Source organism: Canis lupus, chromosome 6 (assembly GCF_003254725.2).
Source record: "Canis lupus dingo isolate Sandy chromosome 6, ASM325472v2, whole genome shotgun sequence".
NCBI classification, from domain to species: Eukaryota; Metazoa; Chordata; class Mammalia; order Carnivora; family Canidae; genus Canis; species Canis lupus.
In genome coordinates this window covers 38,869,920-38,889,798 of record NC_064248.1, presented here as the reverse complement: position 1 = coordinate 38,889,798, position 19,879 = coordinate 38,869,920, and the positions used below count along the sequence as shown (strand labels likewise).

Genomic DNA, 19,879 nt, shown 5'->3' with positions numbered 1-19,879 from the left:
TCTCTGCACCCGTGGAGTTGCCCGTTCCGGACACTTCACACAAATCCAATCATACAACATGTGACCCTTTGTGTCTGGCTTCTCTCACTAACCGCATTTCCAAGATGCGTTCCCGCCGTGGTGTGCACCACAGCCTCAACCCTTTCCGTGGCTGAAGAACAGCCCACGGCACGGACAGACCACATTTCGTGTGCCCGCTCCTCTGTGGATGGACACTGGTTGCTTCCGCCCTCTGGCTCTTGTCAGGAGGCCACGGCCATTGCATAAGCTCTCATTTGTACACCGGTTTGTAAACCTTCCAGGTACATAGGTGAAGGGCCTGGTTTACACTCATGGTCCCCCTAACCACTCCCCCGACACTGCCGGGGGCCCACACCTGGAGGGTCCCGCTGTCCCCTGCCTGGCGCGGCTGGGTGGGCCGTCCTCTCCCAGGGCTGCCCCTTCTCCCTCCTGCCACACCCCTCGGCTGTGGGTCCTGTTCATTTTGTAGTTTGGTGCTGAGCTTTTCCTGTTATTTGGAGGGTGGTCCCCCTCCTCGGGGAGTTCACGTAAGACACAAGGTAGGAAACAGAGGAAGCGTGACATGGAACCGGGAGAAGCGCGAAGGACTGAAGGCCCAGGAGGTGGAGGCTTCCTGCCGGACGGGGCGCCCTCACCCTGGGCACACAAGGCCCCCGGCACTCCAAGGGTTGAGAGGGACACGATGGAGTCGCTGGGTCCTGAGGCCCTGTCCCTCCACCCCAGGCTCCCCCAGACCCCAACCCGCACTCTCTTTGCCCCAAGGACAGAGTCTTCAGGAGTCAGCCCTTGCCAACTTACGAGAAGACTTCTAGACAGGGAGTCCCACAGAAATGAACCACAAGGTTCACGACGTCCTCAACTTCCCAGCCCCTCCGACAGCTGCCATAGGCACGGAGGGCATCCAGAGTCCCAGAGGCTGCCGGAGCCACGCAGAGGGAAACATCGAGGGTCTGCAGGCTTTGCCTGGCCCATCCTGGCAGCGATGCAGGGGGACTTGCTCAGACCAGCAGCTCCTTAATAGCAACGAGAAGCTCCCAGGAACGGGGCCGCCTAGAGTTTGGGAAGGGCCTCTGGATCTGGCTGAGGGCACAGGTCCCAGTAGTGTCCACCCTGGGATATGGAGACCAGCCATGGGGACCAGGAGGACCAGGCTTCTCCCCAAAGCATCCCTGCTCCTGGGGTGAAAGGGGTCACACGCGCTACCCCAGAATGGTACCTCTCCTTCCAGACTTTTCCCTCCGACACCTGGGACTGCCCTGCAGCCTGGAGAAGCCTGGAGGGAAGCAAGCAGGCCCTCCAGCCCTGGAGGCAGGGACCCGCCTTCACAAGAGGACAGAGTCAGCAGGTGGCTGCAGATGTGCTCCTGGCAGCACCTCCTCCAGGGGAGGGAGGGAGCCAGGCCCCCCTCAGGCGCTGTGGATGCAAGGACATGGGGGAGGACGGGGTGCTGTCTGGGTCCTCTCCTCATCTGGAAAGAAGATTCACGATAGGGAAATACTGCCAGACCAACAGGGAGGGCAGACCCAGGTCCCGAAGCTCCCCAGGGTCAGGGGACCCTCAGGCCAGGGCCCGCACAGGGTTCCAAGTGCCTGCCTGTGTAAGGCACGGGGTAAGAAGGCTGTCCTCCCCCAGGCGCACCTGCTGGTCCTGGTGGGCCCCCACCTTGTACCAGCCATGGCCCGAAGGCCGGGGACCGGGGAAGACCCCCCACTCCCAGCTGCCCCATCCCAGTCGGGCTGGCTTTGGACGAGGGGAGGAGGAGTCCCTGGCCCTTTCTACTCCACTGAGCAGAACAGGAGGAAGGTAACTGAATCAGCACTTCTCGTCCCATCTGGAACATTCCAACATGGAAAACCACTGAGCATCTGGGGAAACAATTTAGGGACCTTAATTAAAGGCCGATGACTCTCCCACGGAGACCCACCCCCACACACAGCTGAGAGGACCACCACATCTGCCCTCAGCGTGTTGGGGGCCCAGCTGGGCACCTGGCTCTGGGCGTTGGCGGTCAGGCCGTTTCCACTTGGGAGGGGGGTGACCGGAAGGAGCCGGCTCACCCTCTCTGCTCACTGTCTCCAGTCTGCCTTCTGGGCACCAAAGCCAGACAAACAGGTGGCTCCCACAGCTCTACTTCCAAGAAGCTTCAGGAAGAGAAAAGTGGGTCATGTCACTGAGCTCAGGAAAGGGACTCGAAGTGTAGGGAGGAAACGAGCCCAGTGTGCGAGCACAGCCGCTGCCTTCTCCGCCTGCTCCCTCTTGATCTCCGCCTTCCAGGCCAGGCAGAGGGAACAGCATAGGCAAAGGCGACACAGGCCGTGGCAGGTGGAGGTGGCCGGGCACAAGCTCAGGGCTGAGAGGAGCGTGCAGGCCGGGGAGGCAGGGGCAGGCCTCAGGGCCAGCTGCTGCAGTCAGGCATGTGGTCCTCATTCTAGAGGCAATGGGGGCGGGGGTAGAAGACGGGAGCGTTTTAAAATAATGGGATCTGGTGGACTCTGAAGACGACCCCCTCTCTGGCTGCCATGCAAGCAAAGAGCTCCTTGCAGGAGAACAAAAGAGGTGCCCCCGAAGCCATCCAGGCGTGAGCTCGTGGACGTCTGCACAAGGGTGTGTCCAGGAAGCAGAAACAAGCATGGACCAGGCTGCTATGCTGTCCCCAAGTGGGGCCCCAGCACCGGGGACAGGGACAGCACTGCCAAGCCCAGTGCCTGTCACCCAGGAGGGATTCCAGAACGAAGGGCACCCCTTGCTCATCATCGTTATTGCAGATTGGGCCAGCCCTCCCCTGCGCCCACACACAGGAACATCTCACCCACATCTGCCCACATCTGCCACCACATTTCTGCCAAGGTCTCTTGGGGCAGCCCCCAGCCCTGCCTCCGGCCTGACCCTGATGGCAGAGCCTAGGGACAGGGCCGGCCCCTTGGGACAGTCCAGACAGGAATGTCCTCCTCTGAGCCCAGAACCAGCAGGAAGGGGCACAGGGCTCCGGGCCGGGCCGCGGAGGACAGAGGCCCCCATCTCTCTCCCTGCTTCCTGTTGAGCCTCTTCTCATGTGTGGACATCAGCTGACAACTCGGATGGTCATGCGACAAAGACGGTAACCACCGTGACTGGTGGGGCCACTGGTGGGGCCACTGGTTCACAGTCAGCCGGGAAAGGGGGCTGCCACTCCCCTGGAAATCCTCCCTCGTTTCAGCCCTGGGGCCCAGGACAGGCAGCTGCTCCAAGTAGCCCAGGGGTGGAAAGGCCACATCAGGGCCAAGGATTTCATATGGACACAGGCCTGGGGTGCGGAGGGTGCAGCCGGGTCCTACGAGGGCCCAGCACAGCCAGGCCATGCCAGGCTTGGGCCTAAGGGTCCCTGGAGGCCATTGTGAGGGCAGTGTGGCCAGGAGCAGTGATAATCATTACTGAAGGGGCCTCTGCATTCCCAGGGGGAGAGGGGTGGACAGGGCACCCTGGAACACCCAAGTCTGGCTCAGGAGCCGAGCAGGCGGTGGACGTCCCTGGGCATGCCTTCCGGCCCATCCCCTGGGGGAGGGAGCCTGTCACTCAGCAGAACTGGGGCATCCAGGGCCTAGGGTGGTGACCCACTGACGGGGCAAGTCCTATAGCCTATAGCCAGGCAGGGTCCGGAGGGTGGGAGCTGCGGGAGGGCGTGGCCCTGGAAAGTGGGCGTGGCCTAGAGGGTGGGCGTGGCTGGAGGCTAGGATCTTTTGTGGGCGAGGCCTATCCGGCGGGATCTATGCGTGGGCGTGGTCTGTGGTGGGATCTCTGCGTGGACGTGGTCTGTGGTGGGCGGGGCCAGACCGCCCCGGAGCTGCTGGGAGGTTGGAGGGCTGCTTCCAGAATCACCAGGTCTAAGCTGGGAGTCACTGGGCCGGCCCTAAGCCTCTCTGAGCCTCAGTTGCTCATCTGTTATGTGTGGCCAAGCTCACAGAACACCCCAAGGGGTGGATAAGGATTGGGTTTTGGACCACTCCTGGCATATGAACAGTGCCCTGTAGAGATAACTGGTGTGATGATCATTTCCCCGGGCGGTGGCACCTCCAACCCCCACCTTGCAACCTTCAAGGTTATGTGGAGGAACACAGATGCAAACTTTACTTCTTAAATATTTTTCTCTACCCATTACCTGTACACGGACTGTTCCGGCCAGGTGACAGGCATAAATTAAGGTTACTGCATGTCCCCAGGCAGCACGAGGGCTGGCCTGTCCTCCTCAGTCCCAGCCGAAGTCCTGGCCAGTCATCTGGTAGAACTTGCGGTTAAAGGGCCGGTAGAAGTCCCGCAGGCGCTGGACCACAGCCTCGGGCACCCGCGGGTGGGGCCGGCCCTTGGATTTGCCCAGGCAGCGTGGGCGGCTGCTCCCCTGGGCCTTCTTGAGGCAGGGGAAGCCCTTGGTGGCGTTGAAGTAAAAGTGCTTGTCCGTGACCACCCGCTTGAGGCCCAGGAAGTCCTGGACGCGGCCGAGCTCTCCCGCCGGGTCGCTGACCAGGCGCTCCCCGCTGACGAACAGGAAGTGGGACAAGGGGAAGAAGCGCAGCCAGTTGTCCAGGTGCTGGGCATACAGGCCGATGCGCACGGCGCTCCAGGCCGTATCCACGGGGCCCAGGCCATGGCGGAAGGCCAGGGCACGGAAACTGGGCAGGCCCGGCGTCTTGGAGAGCGTCTGGGCATAGTCAGAGATGGCCCGGGTCACAGGGTTCCGCACCACCACGATCAGCTTCGTGTCTGGGGACATGCCGTGGATGCGGCCAGGAGCCTCCCGAGTCACGAAGTAGCTAGGGGTTTTCTCCATGGTGATCTGCCCATCCAGGGTGCGTGGCATCAGGCTCCTGGGGATGGAGGGGAGGAAGGTAGGCGACAGTGGGTACTGGCCCCCAGTGACCCAGAACTAACCTCCCCTTCCTCCAGGGAAGTCCCAAACCTCCAAAGTAGGCCAGCCTTCCCCAGCAAACCCTGTCATCCTAGGTGCTTGGGTGGGCAGCCTGGGTGCCCACAGTGGGGGCCCATCCCGCCAGGCTGCCCACCCCTCTCCCAGAGCTAGGTTGTGCCCACACTCGACACTGCTGGGCCTCTTGCCCCAGACCCAGTTCTCAGGAGGCCAGCATCCTGGGGGCCACCCACACAGCCCCGCCCACCTTCCCCATCCCTCAGGCCCTCACATCACACATCCCCTAATCAGGCCATTAATTACTGACAAGTGTCCCCAACAAAGGGCAGCTGCCCTCCCTCTTCCCTCCTCCCTTGCACAGACTCTCCTGCCTCTGATTACAGCCCTGCTAATTCTCACTGACCTGGACCAGATCAGAATGGATCAGAATGGATCAGAACAGATCAGAATGCGAATAGCCTCCAGCACAGCACAGCACACTAGAGAGCAGGGAGTTCAGTGGCCTGAGTCCCTGTCCCAAGACCCCAGCTGCCTGGGCTTCCCAGACCTGGCTTAGACCCCACAGTGCAAGGCTGCTTCAGCTGCAGCATTTTTGGCCAGGGGAGGGGAGTACTGACTCATCCCAAGGTTCTGGGGGAGTGGGCTGGTGACAGCCCCCGACAGCCCCAAACCTGGGGCAGCCCATCCTGAACACCCGCCCAGAGTGGGGAGGGCAGCTACCCTGAGCAGTGTGTCCCACTGCCACACCTGCCAACCAGGTAGTACAGGGTGAGGCGGGCAGGGTGTGGCCTAGCCAGCTGAGCAAACAGCCCTACGGGAGGTCCAGGAACTAGGTCAACAGAGGCAGAGGCTGTCGGGACCTGTGCTAGGGAGGGGAGGTCTCTGCAGGCTGGCCCCGCCTCCTGTCCTCTGAGGGAGCTGCCCCTACTCAGCTGATAGGCTCCAGGACTGGCCCCAGCCAGGGAGGTGACACAAATTGTGGAGTTCAGGTTTTATCCAGCCTCGGGGACCCCCAGACCCAAGCCCTTGGGAGGCAGGGTCTGAGTTTCCTCCTTCTACTCAGACCCCCAACAAAACTCAGGTCAGGAGGACACAGAGATGCACAGACCCATGAGTTAGGGTACTTAGCTTGGAGGGTGCTGGTGGTGGGACAAGAGAATGTGCACATGTGAGTCCAGGGCATGCCACTGGCTCCCTGACACCATCCCGGGGACTCTGGGGAGTCAGGTGGGCTGCACGGTCTGCTAGTTTCCCCTCCTTCAGAACAAGGCTCCAGGCAGAGCTGGTCCACAGAAGTGATGGCGACAGCTCTGTTTCTCCATCTCCATGAAAGCACGAACTGGCGCTCAGTCCCTGCCGCTCACTGCCCCCTCTGACAGGCGGGCTCAGGGACGAAGCATCAGCCCACAGTGCTGGGCTGCAGCTGCTGCCAGGCGGTCAGCTGGGGTTCTGCTCCCAGAGCCCCTGCGCCCCTCTGCCGGCCTCCTACAGCTGGGAATCCAGCTGGAACAGTACTCAGACCTCTCCCTTCAAATGAATAAGTTCAAGGAGACCTTGGCTTGTGACAATACCAAGGGCTGAGACCCAGGGCTACAGGAAACCCCTTTCCACTGAACCTCAGTGCTGAGACCCACAAAGAGACAGTGTGCCAGGCCACATCTGAAGTCACTGTCCCTGGGGCACCTGGGTGGTCCTGTCAGTCAAGCATCCAACTCTTGGTTTTGGTTCAGGTCATGATCTTGGGGTCATGAGATCAAGCCCTGCGTTGGTCTCTGTGCTCAGCAAGTCAGCTTGGGACTCTTCCTCCCTCTGGCTCTGCCTCTTCCCTCCTCAAATAAATAAATAAATCCTGAAGAAGAAGGAGGAGGAGGAGGAGGAGAAGTCACTGCCCCTCCCTTCAACACTTTGGTTAGGGAAGACAACCACCCCAATTGCTCAGGAGAAGCCCCCCATCCATCTTTGACACACTCTTTTCATCCTTTCTACCCGCCAGGCACCAAGTGGTCCAGAGGTGCACCGTCCTTCCCTTTCCAGACCGGGTAGGCTTCTGAATAGCCCCCAGCCCTTCACTCCTCCCGGGTGACGTGGCCACAAGGAGGAGTTAAGGGGACACCAGCACCTGCCGCTGCTGTCTCTCCCAGAAGTAGAGGAGCAGATGGAAGAGGTGTCCTGGATCCAAGGAGCAGAGGAGTGGGGAGGGGGCAGGGGCTGCAGACTTTCCAGGCCCACTCCTGCCACACACCAGCTTCCAACTCAGATCTCTGGGATCAATTACTCTCCCCAGGCCCAGCCCAGGCTTGAAGCAGGGTGGGGATGGAGGCTTTGGGGGACAAGAGAGACCAGGGAGGATAAGAGGAGCAACACACTGACCTCCACACGGCAAACATCTGACAAGCTGTCCTATGGAAATGCCCTGTCCCCAAGTTCATCTGGTCTGCATTTCCCTGCAGCTTCAGCCCAGCCCTGGCGACTCTCCCTCCTCTGTTTTGCTGGGTGGACACCTCTCCTGGGCCCCATCCAGCCCGGCCTGGGACCCCACACACCCCAGTCACGGCTCCCGTGTGGAGCCTGCAGTGCAGGGCGAGTGGGGGCGCTGAGTGCCCAGTCAGAGAAGCCTCTCCGGGTGAGCAGGGGGAGAGTAGTCCCACAGAGGCCCGGCCCCCCCACATACTTCACTGCTCCTGCCTTGGCTGCTTGGGTCCCCAGACCCAGGGGTCCCCCCACCCGCCACCCTCCGCCTCTCCTTTCAAGCTCCAAAACACCTTGGCCCAAGCTTAGCCCCCACCTGCCCCCAGACAAGGCACTTGCTCCTGAACTGAGACTTTGGGGTGTTCCTGTGAGTGCAGCCACTGCTGTACAGAAGGTCAATTAGTGAGTGAATCAAGGAAAAAGCGCCGAGTGGGGGGCACTGGAGGGTCACAGTCTCCAAGACGAAGGACCCTGAGAGCCTGAGGGGTGAACTTCCCAGAGCCCAAGGTCAACTCTGAGCAGCCGAGGACCTACCTGCCCCGTCCACGGGAAGGACTAGAGTCACTGCCTGAAATGAGATTGGTCTCAGCCCTGTGGGAAACAGGGGGTCCCCAAAATTCAACTGGGGGCAGTAGCCGCTCCTCCTCTACTCGCTGCCCCAATCCCCTCCCAGAACAGGGCTCTGCATTCACTGGAAGTCCTTCCCAGGTCCTGAGAGCAGACTGCCAGACCATGCCCAGGGGCTGGGCAAGCTCTTCACGTTAGGAGAAACTGAGGCTGCAGTGGGCATTCTCAGGGGCTCACTGCACATTCAGAGCTGGTAGAAAGGACAGACAGGTCCAGAGGAACAGGTCACCTGTGAGCACGCCAAGCCCACCTCCACACATGTCAGTACATGGACACAGCCCCTTTGGGCACCCGGACACACGCACCCCAAAGCTCAGCCAGCCTGGCTCCTGCTTGTTCTGCACTGGCCAGCGAAGGCTCAGTGCCAGTCAGCCCTGAGAGACAGCTCTGAATGGGTGCAGGCCACTGGGACCCGACCCTCTGCATCCTCTGCAGCCACCCCCACCCCCAGGCCCCCGGACATGGCTCTAAAAATGAGAAAGGAGAAAGTCTCTTCTCTACCAGAGTTAGACACGCTCCTGAATCTCCCCCTCCCACGACGGCCACTCCAGGATCCCAAGGATCCCTACCCAGAGCTGAAAATCTGGCCCAGCTGCCTCTCAGGAGCCCCCTCCTCCCCAGCACCTGAGCATGCACGCAGGGAGGGCCTAGACGGGGCTCCAAACCCTCTGGACCCTCCTGACCCCAGGCTCTTTGAGAACCCCCGGCACTAGCCGTGCTGCAGCCCCTCACGCGTCCAGCTCAGCGCTTTGCCACAGCTCCTGTTCTCAAAGCTCCTGGGGGCCAGTGGCAGGCTCTGAAGTTTGCTCTAGGTAACTGCGTGTCCTCCGCCCCTGCCCCTCCTCCTCTTCTTCCTTCCCTCCCTCCTCCTCTTCCTCTCCCTCTGCACAGCAGCGAGGGATTAGGGACGCCTTTGGATGCTGCAGCCCTGTCAGAGTGGGGTAGCTGTCTCTCCCTGAGCATCCAGGACGCTGGGACTCAGCCAACTGGGTCCAAGGATGGACTCGCTTCCCCATCGCCACCTGACTTCCCTAGAACCCCCAACAGCAGCAACCCTTCAGAGCCCAGGATTCCTTCTCTCACTGGGGCCCCTCTAAACCCATGAGTTGTTTTAGTGCAAAGGGCAAAGATAACAAATAGGAGCGAGTGGGGGCCAGCTGAGGGGTGGGGTGAGGTAGGGTGGGGTGGCGGAACCTGAGAAGAGGAAACTGGTATACCACAGAGCCAAGAGTCTAAGTCCTGCCACCCTACACTCCCCATTAATTCACTAGGTGACCTTGGGCTGGGTCCTCTCTGTCCCATAGCTTGGGGATGAGGCGAGAACTGCAGGCAGTGGGGTGACTCACTCTCCTCTCCATCTGGAAGCCCTCATTTCCCCGCAGGAAGGGACAGGGCACCATGGCAGGCTTGTGCACCGTGAAAGGAGGCAGAGGGCAGGGCCCCGCACTGCCTCAGCCGGGACTGGATGCTCCCCCACATTCTCCCGTGGCACCCCAACACCATCCAGCTAGGCAGCAGGGCAGCTACAGACCCCTTGACATGAGGTGGGGGTCCCAATTCCCACATCTTCCTCCTTTCTAAATAAAGCCCAGACTCCCTCCAGACGCTCAGAACCAGAAGGATTCCTCTTCCCAGGATTGAGGGTCTGGGGACAGGTCAGACACTGCCTAGGAGGCTACAGGGAAAATTCTTGGAGTAACTGGCCAGAGGTCAGACATGCTCTCCCAGAGAGATCCAGTGGGGAAGGGCAGATGAGCATGAAGAATTTCTAATGCTCCTCAAACCCCACTAGGTTCAAACTACTTATCCTGGTTGGAAACGCCTCCCCTCGGGTCTTCATGAGACCCCTCAGCAACGCTGAACCAGGGTTTTCCCTGGACTTTCCAAAGTTTCTGCCCACCCCCCCCACCCCCACCCCCACCCCGCCGGCCAGTCATTGCTTCTTCTTTCCGTAAAATCCAATGCAAGGGACCGCGTCTCTGAGGTCAAGCCTCGGCCCTCCACCCAGGCTGGTCTCAGCCCGGATCCCTGGACACCTCGGCCCGCCGCGCCCCCAGTGAGACCCCTGGGGCGCATCATGCTGTTGTTGGAAGGCACCTGCCAGGGCGCGCACCGACGCCGATGGGGCGGACAGGCCGGGCGCTCACCGGTACCAGGCGAGGCCGCGCTCGTAGCACCTGTCGAAGAAGTGGGGCTCAGAGCCGAGCGCGCGGACGTCGGGGTGCAGCCGCAAGAACTCCAACAGGGCGCGCGTGCCGCCCTTCTTCACGCCCACGATGAGCGCCTGCGGAAAGCGCCGGCGTCCCGGGCCGCTGGCCACCCGCAGGCCTGGCGCCCCCGGGCTGCGGACCGCGCGGAGCGGCTCGGCGGGCGCGGGGGCCGGCAGGGGGGCGCGGGCGGCCGGCGGGCCGCGGCCGGGGAGGGTGCAGAGGCAGTAGGCGCCCAGCGCCAGCGCGCCCAGCACCAGCGGCGCCCGCGGCCCCCGCAGCGCGGCCCCCTGCCCGGCCCCCGCTCCCTGGCCGCCCCCGGCCCCGCCGCCCAGGCCGCCGCTACCTGCCATGGGGCTGCGCCGCGCCCAGGCCCTGGAACTGGGGCTGCGGGAGGGAGCGCATCCCGGGCGAGCAGCGCGCGGCCAGCGGCGCCGGCTTCTGCTTTGCGCCCCGGCACCCGCGGACTGGGAGCGGGCGGGGGCGGGGTCGAGAAGCCACGCCCCCTATGAGGCCACGCCCCCACGACCACAGCCCCGCCTGTGCCTCGCGGGCGCCTGGGGAGGCCGAGGCGCAATGGGAACCTCGGAGACCACCCGGACGCGCCTTCTCGGAGACGCTGGGCTGCACCCCGCTCGGCTCCGGGGCCGTTGCCGTTACGGATGCCCGGCGACGGGTCAGGTGTCAGGGCTGTGACGGGACTGAGATGCCTGCCCCAGGACCCGCTCTCGGACCAGGGCAGAGCAGCAGGTGCGCGGGCGAAGCCAGGGGATCAAGGAGGCGCGTGGACCCGGGCCGACAGTGCACAGGGGTCCCCCGGCCTGGAGGGGAGTCTGAGGGGAGGACATGGCGCGCTTTGCTGACAGTCGGCTTGCCGTTCATCAGGGTCACCGCCCTGGCGGCTGGAGAGGGCTGGCCAAGTATCATTACCATCTTAGAGTCCCTGGGAAACAGGCTCAGGGATGACAGGCGTCCCAAGGGCCCATTCAGACCTGTCTCCTGACCCTTTCTACCATGTCACACCGTCTGTCTGTGCAGCCTAGCCCACCGGGCGTTGCCCTGGAACGTCAGGGACCCATCTCTGACGCTGGCACCCGGGCTCCTGTCAGAGACAAGGAGATGGGGGAGGTGGGATGGAGGCTGGGAAAGAGGAAGCCAGGTTCTGCCGTAGGAGCTCCTGCTGAGGAGCAGTGACATGCAGGGGCCACTCACAGTTGTGGAACCTGCTGGGCGCTGGACACTCTATGGGAGCTTGACATGGCCCCGGGGCCCACTGAACCCCCAGCCCAGCACCAGAAAAGCAGAGAAGGAAAGAGAAAGAGGGCTCGGTGTACCGGGCAGACAAGGAATCAGGCCAGTGTCCTTTTCCCCCTCTGCCCCAGACTTCCTCACCGCCAGTTACTGCCCCAGGGGTATGAGCTCCCCGAGGAGGCCAGCCTCTCTGCAGCCGAGGCTCAGAGGACACTGCCCTGGGTTTTGCTTGTTCCTGAAACTAATGGCATCTGGACAAGTCCCAGAATCCTGGAGCACCCACAAACATTTCCAGGGCTCCTGCCCAGAGGAACCCTGGGCCGAGGGGGCTCTGCAGAGCCAGTGGGGTAAAGATCACTGATCTGGGCGCAGTCCAGGTCCCAGACACCAGGCCTGCCCCTGCTTGTCAGAGCAAGACTGAGCCAGGAGGCCTGTAGGCGAGCTGTTGATACAGCATTGTCTGGGGTGCGTGCTGATACACACGGGTCACGGGAAGTTCTCCTTCTGGTCTAGCTTAAAAGGGAGTTTGTTCCAGACAGGCTGCTTCTCCTTAGAGCTATGCTGGGTGGGATCCCACTGCACCTGCAGCAGCCACCGCCGTCACAGCAGGCAAGTCGCAGGGCTCCGAATTCCAGCAGTAAACCCCGGTGGCCCCTCTGTCTCCCTGCCCAGCACAGGCAGGGTGGTTCCCACCTCCCAGCCTTTGCTCATGCTGTTGCATCCTGCTGACAATGCCTCTTCCTCAGCCCCACAGCCCTCCTGCCTCACACATACCTCCTTCAGGATTTTCCAGTAGGAATTTATCCAGAACAGCAGAACAGGAACGTGCTGGGGGGCAGGGGAATGAGGCCAGGGACAAGGATGATTTACTAGCTCGTGCCCTCCCTCCAGCCACTGTCCATACAACTGTCGAGTGAGGGGTGGGTGTAAATCTGGGGACACCCAGATGGCAGCCTTGGGGCATTTGATCACCAGTGTATACCCAGCACCTAACAGAAACTGGCACCCCATAAGCACTGATAAAGGCCCCCTGATGGAAGGATGTGAATGGAGAGGTCAAGAAAGTCTTTCTGGAAGAGGTGATGGTCAGGCAAGCAGCCTGAGGACAGCAGCGCAGAGAGTATGGGGCAGAGGTGGAGGGCAGAGGCTCGTCTCCGAGAGGGAGTACACCCTGAGAGCCCAGCCTGAGCCTCCTGCCCCTTCTCCATAAGCTGGAGACCTCAGTCCTGACACCGAGTGGGAGCTTCGCTGAGATGTCATGTCCACACCATGTCATCCAGCCATTTAGCCCGTAGACTCCGGTGGTTTCCAGTATAGCCACAGTGCTTGGCAATCATCCTTGCGGGGGATTTTAGAACATAGCACCCCAAGAAGAAATCCCATCCCCATGGGCAGTCCCTCCACATCCTCCCTGTCTCTAGAGATTGCCTTTTCTGGACGTTTCGTCTAAGTGGAACCATACAACACATGTTCTCTGCAACTGGCTTCCTTCCTTCAGCATCATGTCTTCGCGGATCAGGTATGTGGTGGCAGGTGTCAATGCTTCATCCGTTTTTAGGGCTGAGTAACGTTCCACTGGCCAAACAGACCACCTCCCGTTGATCCCTCCGTCTGCTGCGGACGTGGCTTGTTTCTAGCTCCGTCATTGTGAACATCCGTGTGCAAGTTCTGGGGCGAGCAAGCGTCCCTCCTATCAGGCGTGCCCGGGCACTGCTGGCTTGTGCCTAGCTCCCTGGCCAGCACTTTGTGAAGGGGCTTTTTGAAGGCCAAATCTGGGCAGTTGGGAACCTGCCTCTCCGTGCTCCTCACGCACAGGGTGGCTGGTTCCCTCCTCCCACAACATCTGAGGGCTTCTCTGATCCGCCTCTGCCCTAGGTTGCCATCAGGGTGAGCCCCAGCCCTCCGCTGGCTGCTGCCGGGTGATCTGCGGACAGCGGACCCCCCTCCCCCGAAAGTGACTGAAAGAAGCCGAGGCTGGTAGCTCTCCTTGCACCTTGGTGTGCCAGCAGGGAGCAGGGAAAATTGGGGGGAAGGAGGCGCCGAGCTTCAGCCTGCTGGACCCTGTCCCAGTCCCTGTCCCTGGGGAGAAAATAGGGAGCGCCAGTGCAGGGGGACATCGAGGGCACATCTAGGGAGGGGGGTCCTGGCATGCAGGGTCATAGTGACAGGAAGGCCCAGCGTGGCCTCCCAGACCCAGGCTCTGTTGGAGTCCCCTCCACAGACTGTAATTACTGCTTCGTGGGTGATGCTCCCCATCTGTCCCCTCCACCTACTCATGAGCTCCGCAAGGGCAGGGATGGCGTCGGTCTCCAGCCTCTACGGCTCCACACCTCACAGTGGTAAGCACTCATGGGGGGTGGCTGGCTCTATGTGCATCCCCCACCCTCCTCTCCGCCTCTGCGCCCGCAGCCTGCCCCCTCCCCAGGGTGGGCACCCCCCACCCCCGCGCAGCCCCCACCGGCTGCAGGGCGGGGCCGTAAGCAGCTGCCGGACTCTGGAAAGTGATTAATAACACCTTGCAGTCCCTCCCCCCACGGGGGACAGCTGGGGGAGATTTCACACACGCCGGGCTTCCAGGAACCCCTTTCCCTGGGACCACACCCTGACCCCCCAGACCCGCTCCTGCAGTCTGCCGTGGTTCTGGGGCCTGCAAGGGGGGCCCAGGGGAGGGGGCTGCGGCCCAGGGCGGGCCCAGCTGTCCTTGATTTGTGTGAGGTTTTTTTCACGTCAGAGGCTGGGTTTCCCTGAGCACATGGAGGGGGGATGCGGTTTCCTCCCAGAGAGGGACCCCCAAGAGCTATCGACCCACCTCCCCCAGCCAGCCCTGGAGCCCACTGTTCCTAGCGCACCTCGGAAGGGACGGAGCACGAGGGGCTGGAAGCACAGGGCTAGGGGTGGGGGCAGTGAGGACCTCTGGGGCTGGAGGCCCAGCCAAGTCCTGGCTCCACCACCTCCCAGCACATGACCTTGGCAGGTATCAAGTCTCTGAACCTCACTTTCCTACTTTATAAAGCAAAGGTGACACTGGCCCCCATCTGTCGGGTGCCTAGCTCCTAAGCTCTTCAGGATATGGAAGCAGTGGACATGTGACAGAGGCCCCAGCACAAGAAGGGGTGCCCTGAAGCTGCTCCCTCCCTGGTCGACCTCTCTACTCATAATTCATCTTTGTTGGAGAAAAGGCTGGACAGGAAAGGCTTTCCTAGGGCCTGGCTTGCTGGAACCCAGGGTCCTGGACCTGGTGCCCAGCTCCACCTGGGGACGATGTGGCACAGAAGGGCTTGCCAGGGCAGACACAATTCCCAGGGTCAGGAGGGACAGATGAACAGGACTGGGGAGGAAGGAGGCCTCCCCAGACCAGCCCCAGTGAGGAATCACACGCCTGCAGGGAGCCAGACCCCGCTCCTGCGCAGGGATGGCCACTAGCTGGCTTCCAGCCACCCCCATTTCTTTCCCTTAGGTCTCCCTGGAGCAATCGGCACAGTCAGAGGCCTGGGTGCCACTGGCCCCCTGCCTGCCCAGGAGTGCGCAGGGCTGCAGGTACCCAGGACCCACCACAGGGCTCTGCAAAATGCTTCTCCCTAAGCAGCCTGGATCAGCTCAGTTTATAACCATCTAGCAGTCTTTCCAGGCTGGCCGTCCCAGGGCTGCAAGAGGGGAGCGCTGTCAACGGCCTTTCTCCTTGAAATGACTAAAGGGTCTCATAGAAACAGGACCCTCTCTGCCGCCGCCCCATCCCCACCTCCCTAGCTTCAGAGCCCCAAGCCAGGCCTCAGCACACAGAAGCCCCTCTGCATCACAGGGAAGGCTGGGTGTCACCTAATGGCCCCACATCAGGGCCTGGGGGCTCTGTAACCAGGTCCATCCATCTATGCCCTGGCGAGGGTCCCCATGGACTAGACGGTGACTGTAAGCACATTCCATCAGGAGCAAGGGAGCTGCTCCAGGCTCAGGAACCCCATCCTCAGGCACCTGGGTGGCTCAGTGGTTGAGCATCTGCCTTCAGCTCAGGGTGTGATCCTGGGGTCCTGGGATCAAGTCCCTCATCGGGCTCCCCGCAGGGAGCCTGCTTCTCCCTCTGCCTGTGTCTCTGCCTCTCTCTGTGTCTCTCATCAATCAATAAATAAAATCTTTAAGAAAAAAAAAAAAGGAACCCCATGCTCTGCAGAGGGCACAGGACCATGGGGGGGTTGTGCATGGTGTGCACAGACATGTGCATGGTAGGGGGTGTTCACAGGCTTGCCACCTGTTTCCAGCCACCCTCCCCAGTGTGGGAAGCCCCAAGTTTGCATCTCTCCACACACTGGCAACCTAGTCCCAGAAGCAAGTCCAGCCTGGTGGGTGGACAGCGAAGGCCGCACTCCATCCTCCCTCGTGTCCAGGGGAAGCACTCTGCCACCACAGTTGCCAGATGGACATACAGACGGGCATGCTTGTTGGGCTTAGGCCTGAAGGGAGACCCAGAACCTAGACACCAAGGCAGAGCCTCTTGGGCCGGGATCCTCAGACCCCTCCCCTTCCCCATGGGCCCCCTCCCTAAGCTACAGGCTTCCTGATCTGACTAGAGGACCCTGAAAATTGACCCCACCCCCTCCCCAGAGAAGAGTGACTCTGTCCCCTACACTGGCCATTGCCATGCTCCCTCTGAATCCTGCTTTCCCGCTCTGCAGACCTCCAGACACGCACCAGGGGTTCCTGGCTCAGCAATGGGGCCCAGCAGAAACCCACGGCGTTTAGTTTAAGGGAACAAAAGGCCGCTGGACTCAGAGGCGGAGGGGGCAGCCCAGGGCAGCAAGCAGGCGGCACCCTGGGGGTGCAGAGCCCATAGGGCCCTATCTCCTATCTACTCCTCCTCCTGAAATGCAGCTGCCAAGCCCTTTGAAGCCAAGAGTAGCTTGTAAACGTCCTTGTTGGAGATGAAACATGATAAGACATGAAGCCAGGGGCTGAAGCACAGATAATCTCTGCGGTTGTACAAGGAATAAATCATGCCTGCAGACAGACCTCCGGGAGGTGAGGGGCTGGGTGGAGGGAGCCCAACCGCAGGTAACCCTCGGCCCCTCCCCTGTCAGCCACAGGACGCCCACCAACTGTCTTCTCTCCCTTCTTGCCTCTTAGCTCTGGTCAACACAACCCTCGGGCCAGGCGCTCCTGGGGTCCCCGCATCTCCCAGACCACAGCCACACTCACGCAGATGCACGGCTTGGCTCGCTCGCCCTACAGAGGGAGTGAGCCGAGGGCCATGCAAGCTGGCCTCCTTCCTCCGCTGCCACTGTGTGCAGCCCCCACGGGGCTGAGCGTCTGGAAAGGAATGAGATGAATGCGCTGTGGTCTGTGACCTGGGGTGGGTGAGCCCTCAAGGGGACAGCAGGGATCCAGTCTGTGCACACAAACAGGAGACCCGCCCGGGGCCCTGCCGCGCGGGGGAAGGACAGAGCCACGGGGGAGCCCCCAGGAGAGGCTCTAGAAGGATTCTGGCACGTGGGGAGGGGAGAGGAAGAAGGAGCCGCAAACTTTAGAAGGCAGGAACCAGGGGCAGATTTTAGGTTGGAGGCTGGCTGGCCTGGAGGCCCAGAGGGAGGGTCTGGGTGCAGGGGGTGGGTAACAGACACCGCACAGTTCTGGTACCTTCGTGGCGTGGATCCAGCTGGAGATACCGGGTCTGACGGCCCCGCCCCCTGCCGTCGGAGAGGCCGCCGCTGCGCCCCTGGCGGCGCCCCCGGGAACTGCAGGGCCTCGAACCCGCCGCGGAGCTCGCTCGCCCCCCGCCCGCGCGCCCCGCGGGCCCGGAGACCTCCCCGGGGAGGGGTCCTTGAGCACCGGCGGGCTCGGGAGTGGTCCTCGCGCCGGGTCCCCTAGCAGGGCCGCGCATGAGGGTGGGACACGGTGGCCGGCTTGGAGGGTGACCTTGGCCGACCTCTCTGGGCGCCTCCTGCCACTTGCCCGCAGCCCACAGGCATGTGTTGAAGTTTGGGGACATGGAGGAGGTTGCGGGGGTGAGGTCCGGAGCCGTCTAGCAAGAAATAATTCTTGAGACGTCTTTGGTGCAAAGTGGGGGTTTTATGAAAGCCCCGGGACAGGACCCGTGGGCGGGAAGAGCGGCTGAGTATGTACCTGGGAGTCGGGAAGGGTCTGGGGATAGCGTCCTCTCTAAGGAATTTTGGAAGCGAGGTTTCCAGGACCCTGAGGGGGTAGCTATTGTTGGGAAAAGGTCACTTATTACCGTCTAATAAACCCTGCGTCCTGAGACCCTTCAGATGTGTATTGTGGGCCACGTGCTTGGGGGGGGGGGGGATGATCCCCAGCATATATCTTGGGGGGTTTAGAGATAATGGAAATTTCTAAAGGAATTTTTATGTGTTGAAGTAGACCTACAGGCTCCTGGGGTCGGGCTAAGACTGCCTTCTGCACTTAGCAAAGTATGAACATCCAGGCAGCTGAGTCCGTAGACGAAGGTCCCTCTGCCTGTTTCAAGGGCTTGTCAACGTGCCACCCCAGGCTGGTGCTTGGTCCTCAGCTAGCCCTGTGTCCCCATCACATGCATGGGGGAGGGGTGGGAGCCTGGGGCTGGGCCAGATTGGCCCTCCCACCAGGCCACGGCTCTCCCGGCACTTGTCACTCAGAGAAGCAGCAGCAGCAGCAAGGAGCAGGAGCCCAAGCAGCTCGCTCATGCCCCCTGCCAGCCACTCCTAGGCGAGGCGGGGCGGCTGCAGGAGATCCGCGGATCCCTGACCCCCCGCTTCTGTCCCCGGGTGCCCCTGCGTGCATGGGCCTGCCACTGCTGTGGACTGGGGGTGGACTGGTGCTGACATAGCCCGAGGAGCCGGCTGCCCCTGAACAGAACCCCTGGCTGTGAGGCCATGCCCAGGAGGTTCTGCTTGGCAAGGGAGGGGGCACCACTGGGGGAGCTGGGTTTGTTTCTCAAGGAGGAAGTGGGGCTGTGGGCCAAAGGTTATGGTGTAACCCAGCAGGAGGCAGGGGTGGGGGAGATTCATGATTCCAGGTGAGACACCTCCTCCCACCGGGTGCCTGCTCGGAGCCATCCATATCCAGGCTCCTGAAGAAAGGGGACCTCGGGGCTTTGGAGCCCACTCTTCTCCCACCACCACCACTCCAAGGACCCTGCTTCTAGCCCTCCCCATGGCCAGTGAACCCGGATGGGTGGACGTGTGCCTCCCCCGGAGCGCAGGTAGTCAGGCACTGCTCTCACAGCGGCCCTGCCAGCCTCACCAGCCCCAGTCCCAGCCCAACACACCAGCAGGTCCTTCAGCCTACCCTGCGATAGACCCCGCTGTAGACAGGTGACCCCAGGGGCAGGTCCCAGACACGTCGGCAGCCCCAACTTGGGACACGGGGGGTTCCTGCAGGAGGAAGTCAGGCAGGGGTAGGAGCTGGAATCACAGGGTGGAGGGCACATCCTCTGCAGGCCCCGGCAGGGGGTGTTTCCAGCAGTTGCAGCCAGTACTGGCCACCAGCCGGGCAGAAATGGAGATGTTTTCTAGTGAGCGAGGCTGCCCAGGTGGCGGGTGGGGGCAAACGGCAAAAAGCCCCTCCTGAATGGGGTTCTGCAAGGTCGGCCTCGGTGCCTTCTGTCAGCGCTGACCCCTGCCGGCTGCTGCACAACTCCCTCGGCACAGGTGACCACTGACCAACTTGGTGTCTGGAATCTACCCCACACAGTGGCATAAGCTGAGTCCGCACATCTGTCATCACCCCCTGCCCCGCCCCACCCCCAGGAGACGGGCTGGGTTCCGCAGAGGAAGGCTGAACTCTCCACCCAAGGTCACACAGTGAGCTAGCAGCCCCTGCACAGGCCGGGGACCCCAGGCCAGTGGGGACCCCTGGCCTGTGGCTGGGGGTCGGGGAAAGGGCAGTCCCACACATCCCCTCTGGACCGCCAAGGTGGGCAAGGGGTTCTTAAAGGATGAATCCACGCTGACACTCCCATCTCCCTAAGCCTTTGGACCCTCCCTCTACCAAACCCTCCCTCTACCAAGGCAGTGCATGGCAGGGCATGTCACCTCCACCGCCGGCCACCTTTCGGTCCATATCTCAGCCAACTGAACAACAAAGAGAGCCGCCCCTAGACCCCTGAGCTGTATCATTAAACCTGGAATCTCTGATTAGTGAGCCCTTATCTATAAATTCAGCCTGACCTAACTTTATATTCCTTTCACCATTATCCCACCCCTTAATATCCATTCTTACACACGATCCTGGATTTGTCGACATACATTGGAAAAATCGTGTGGTTCTTCTGCAGTACAACCTACCTCCTCTGGGGCGGCATTTTGCACCACCTCCTCCAGGACTGGAGCATGCCTGGGTGGTGCCCTCAGGGCCTTTGTACATGCTGTGCTGCCACCTGGGAAGCTCTTCCAGCTTCTCTCAGCTGTCACTGCTGAGCTGA

At 61.7% G+C, this 19,879-nt stretch overlaps 1 protein-coding gene across 1 annotated transcript; it reads right to left on the bottom strand.

Moving 5' to 3' along the window:
• Window positions 1-4,097: 4,097 nt before the first annotated feature.
• Window positions 4,098-10,574, bottom strand: HS3ST6 (heparan sulfate-glucosamine 3-sulfotransferase 6). The gene is made up of 2 exons (XM_025416990.3): window positions 10,162-10,574; window positions 4,098-4,859 (listed from the first exon to the last, which is right to left on the bottom strand). Exons 1-2 carry the CDS (start codon window positions 10,572-10,574, stop codon window positions 4,244-4,246), a joined length of 1,029 nt encoding a protein of 342 aa, XP_025272775.1. The 3' UTR covers window positions 4,098-4,243.
• Between the last annotated feature and the right edge of the window lie 9,305 nt (window positions 10,575-19,879).

Bases quoted from the DNA above. Each gene is read 5' to 3' on its own strand.
- HS3ST6 (XM_025416990.3), bottom strand. From the start codon at position 10,574: ATGGCAGGTAGCGGCGGCCTGGGCGGCGGGGCCGGGGGCGGCCAGGGA. The intron at 4,860-10,161 runs GTGAGCGCCCGG...CTCCATCCCCAG, and splicing joins CGCGGCCTCGCCTGGTACCG to GAGCCTGATGCCACGCACCC.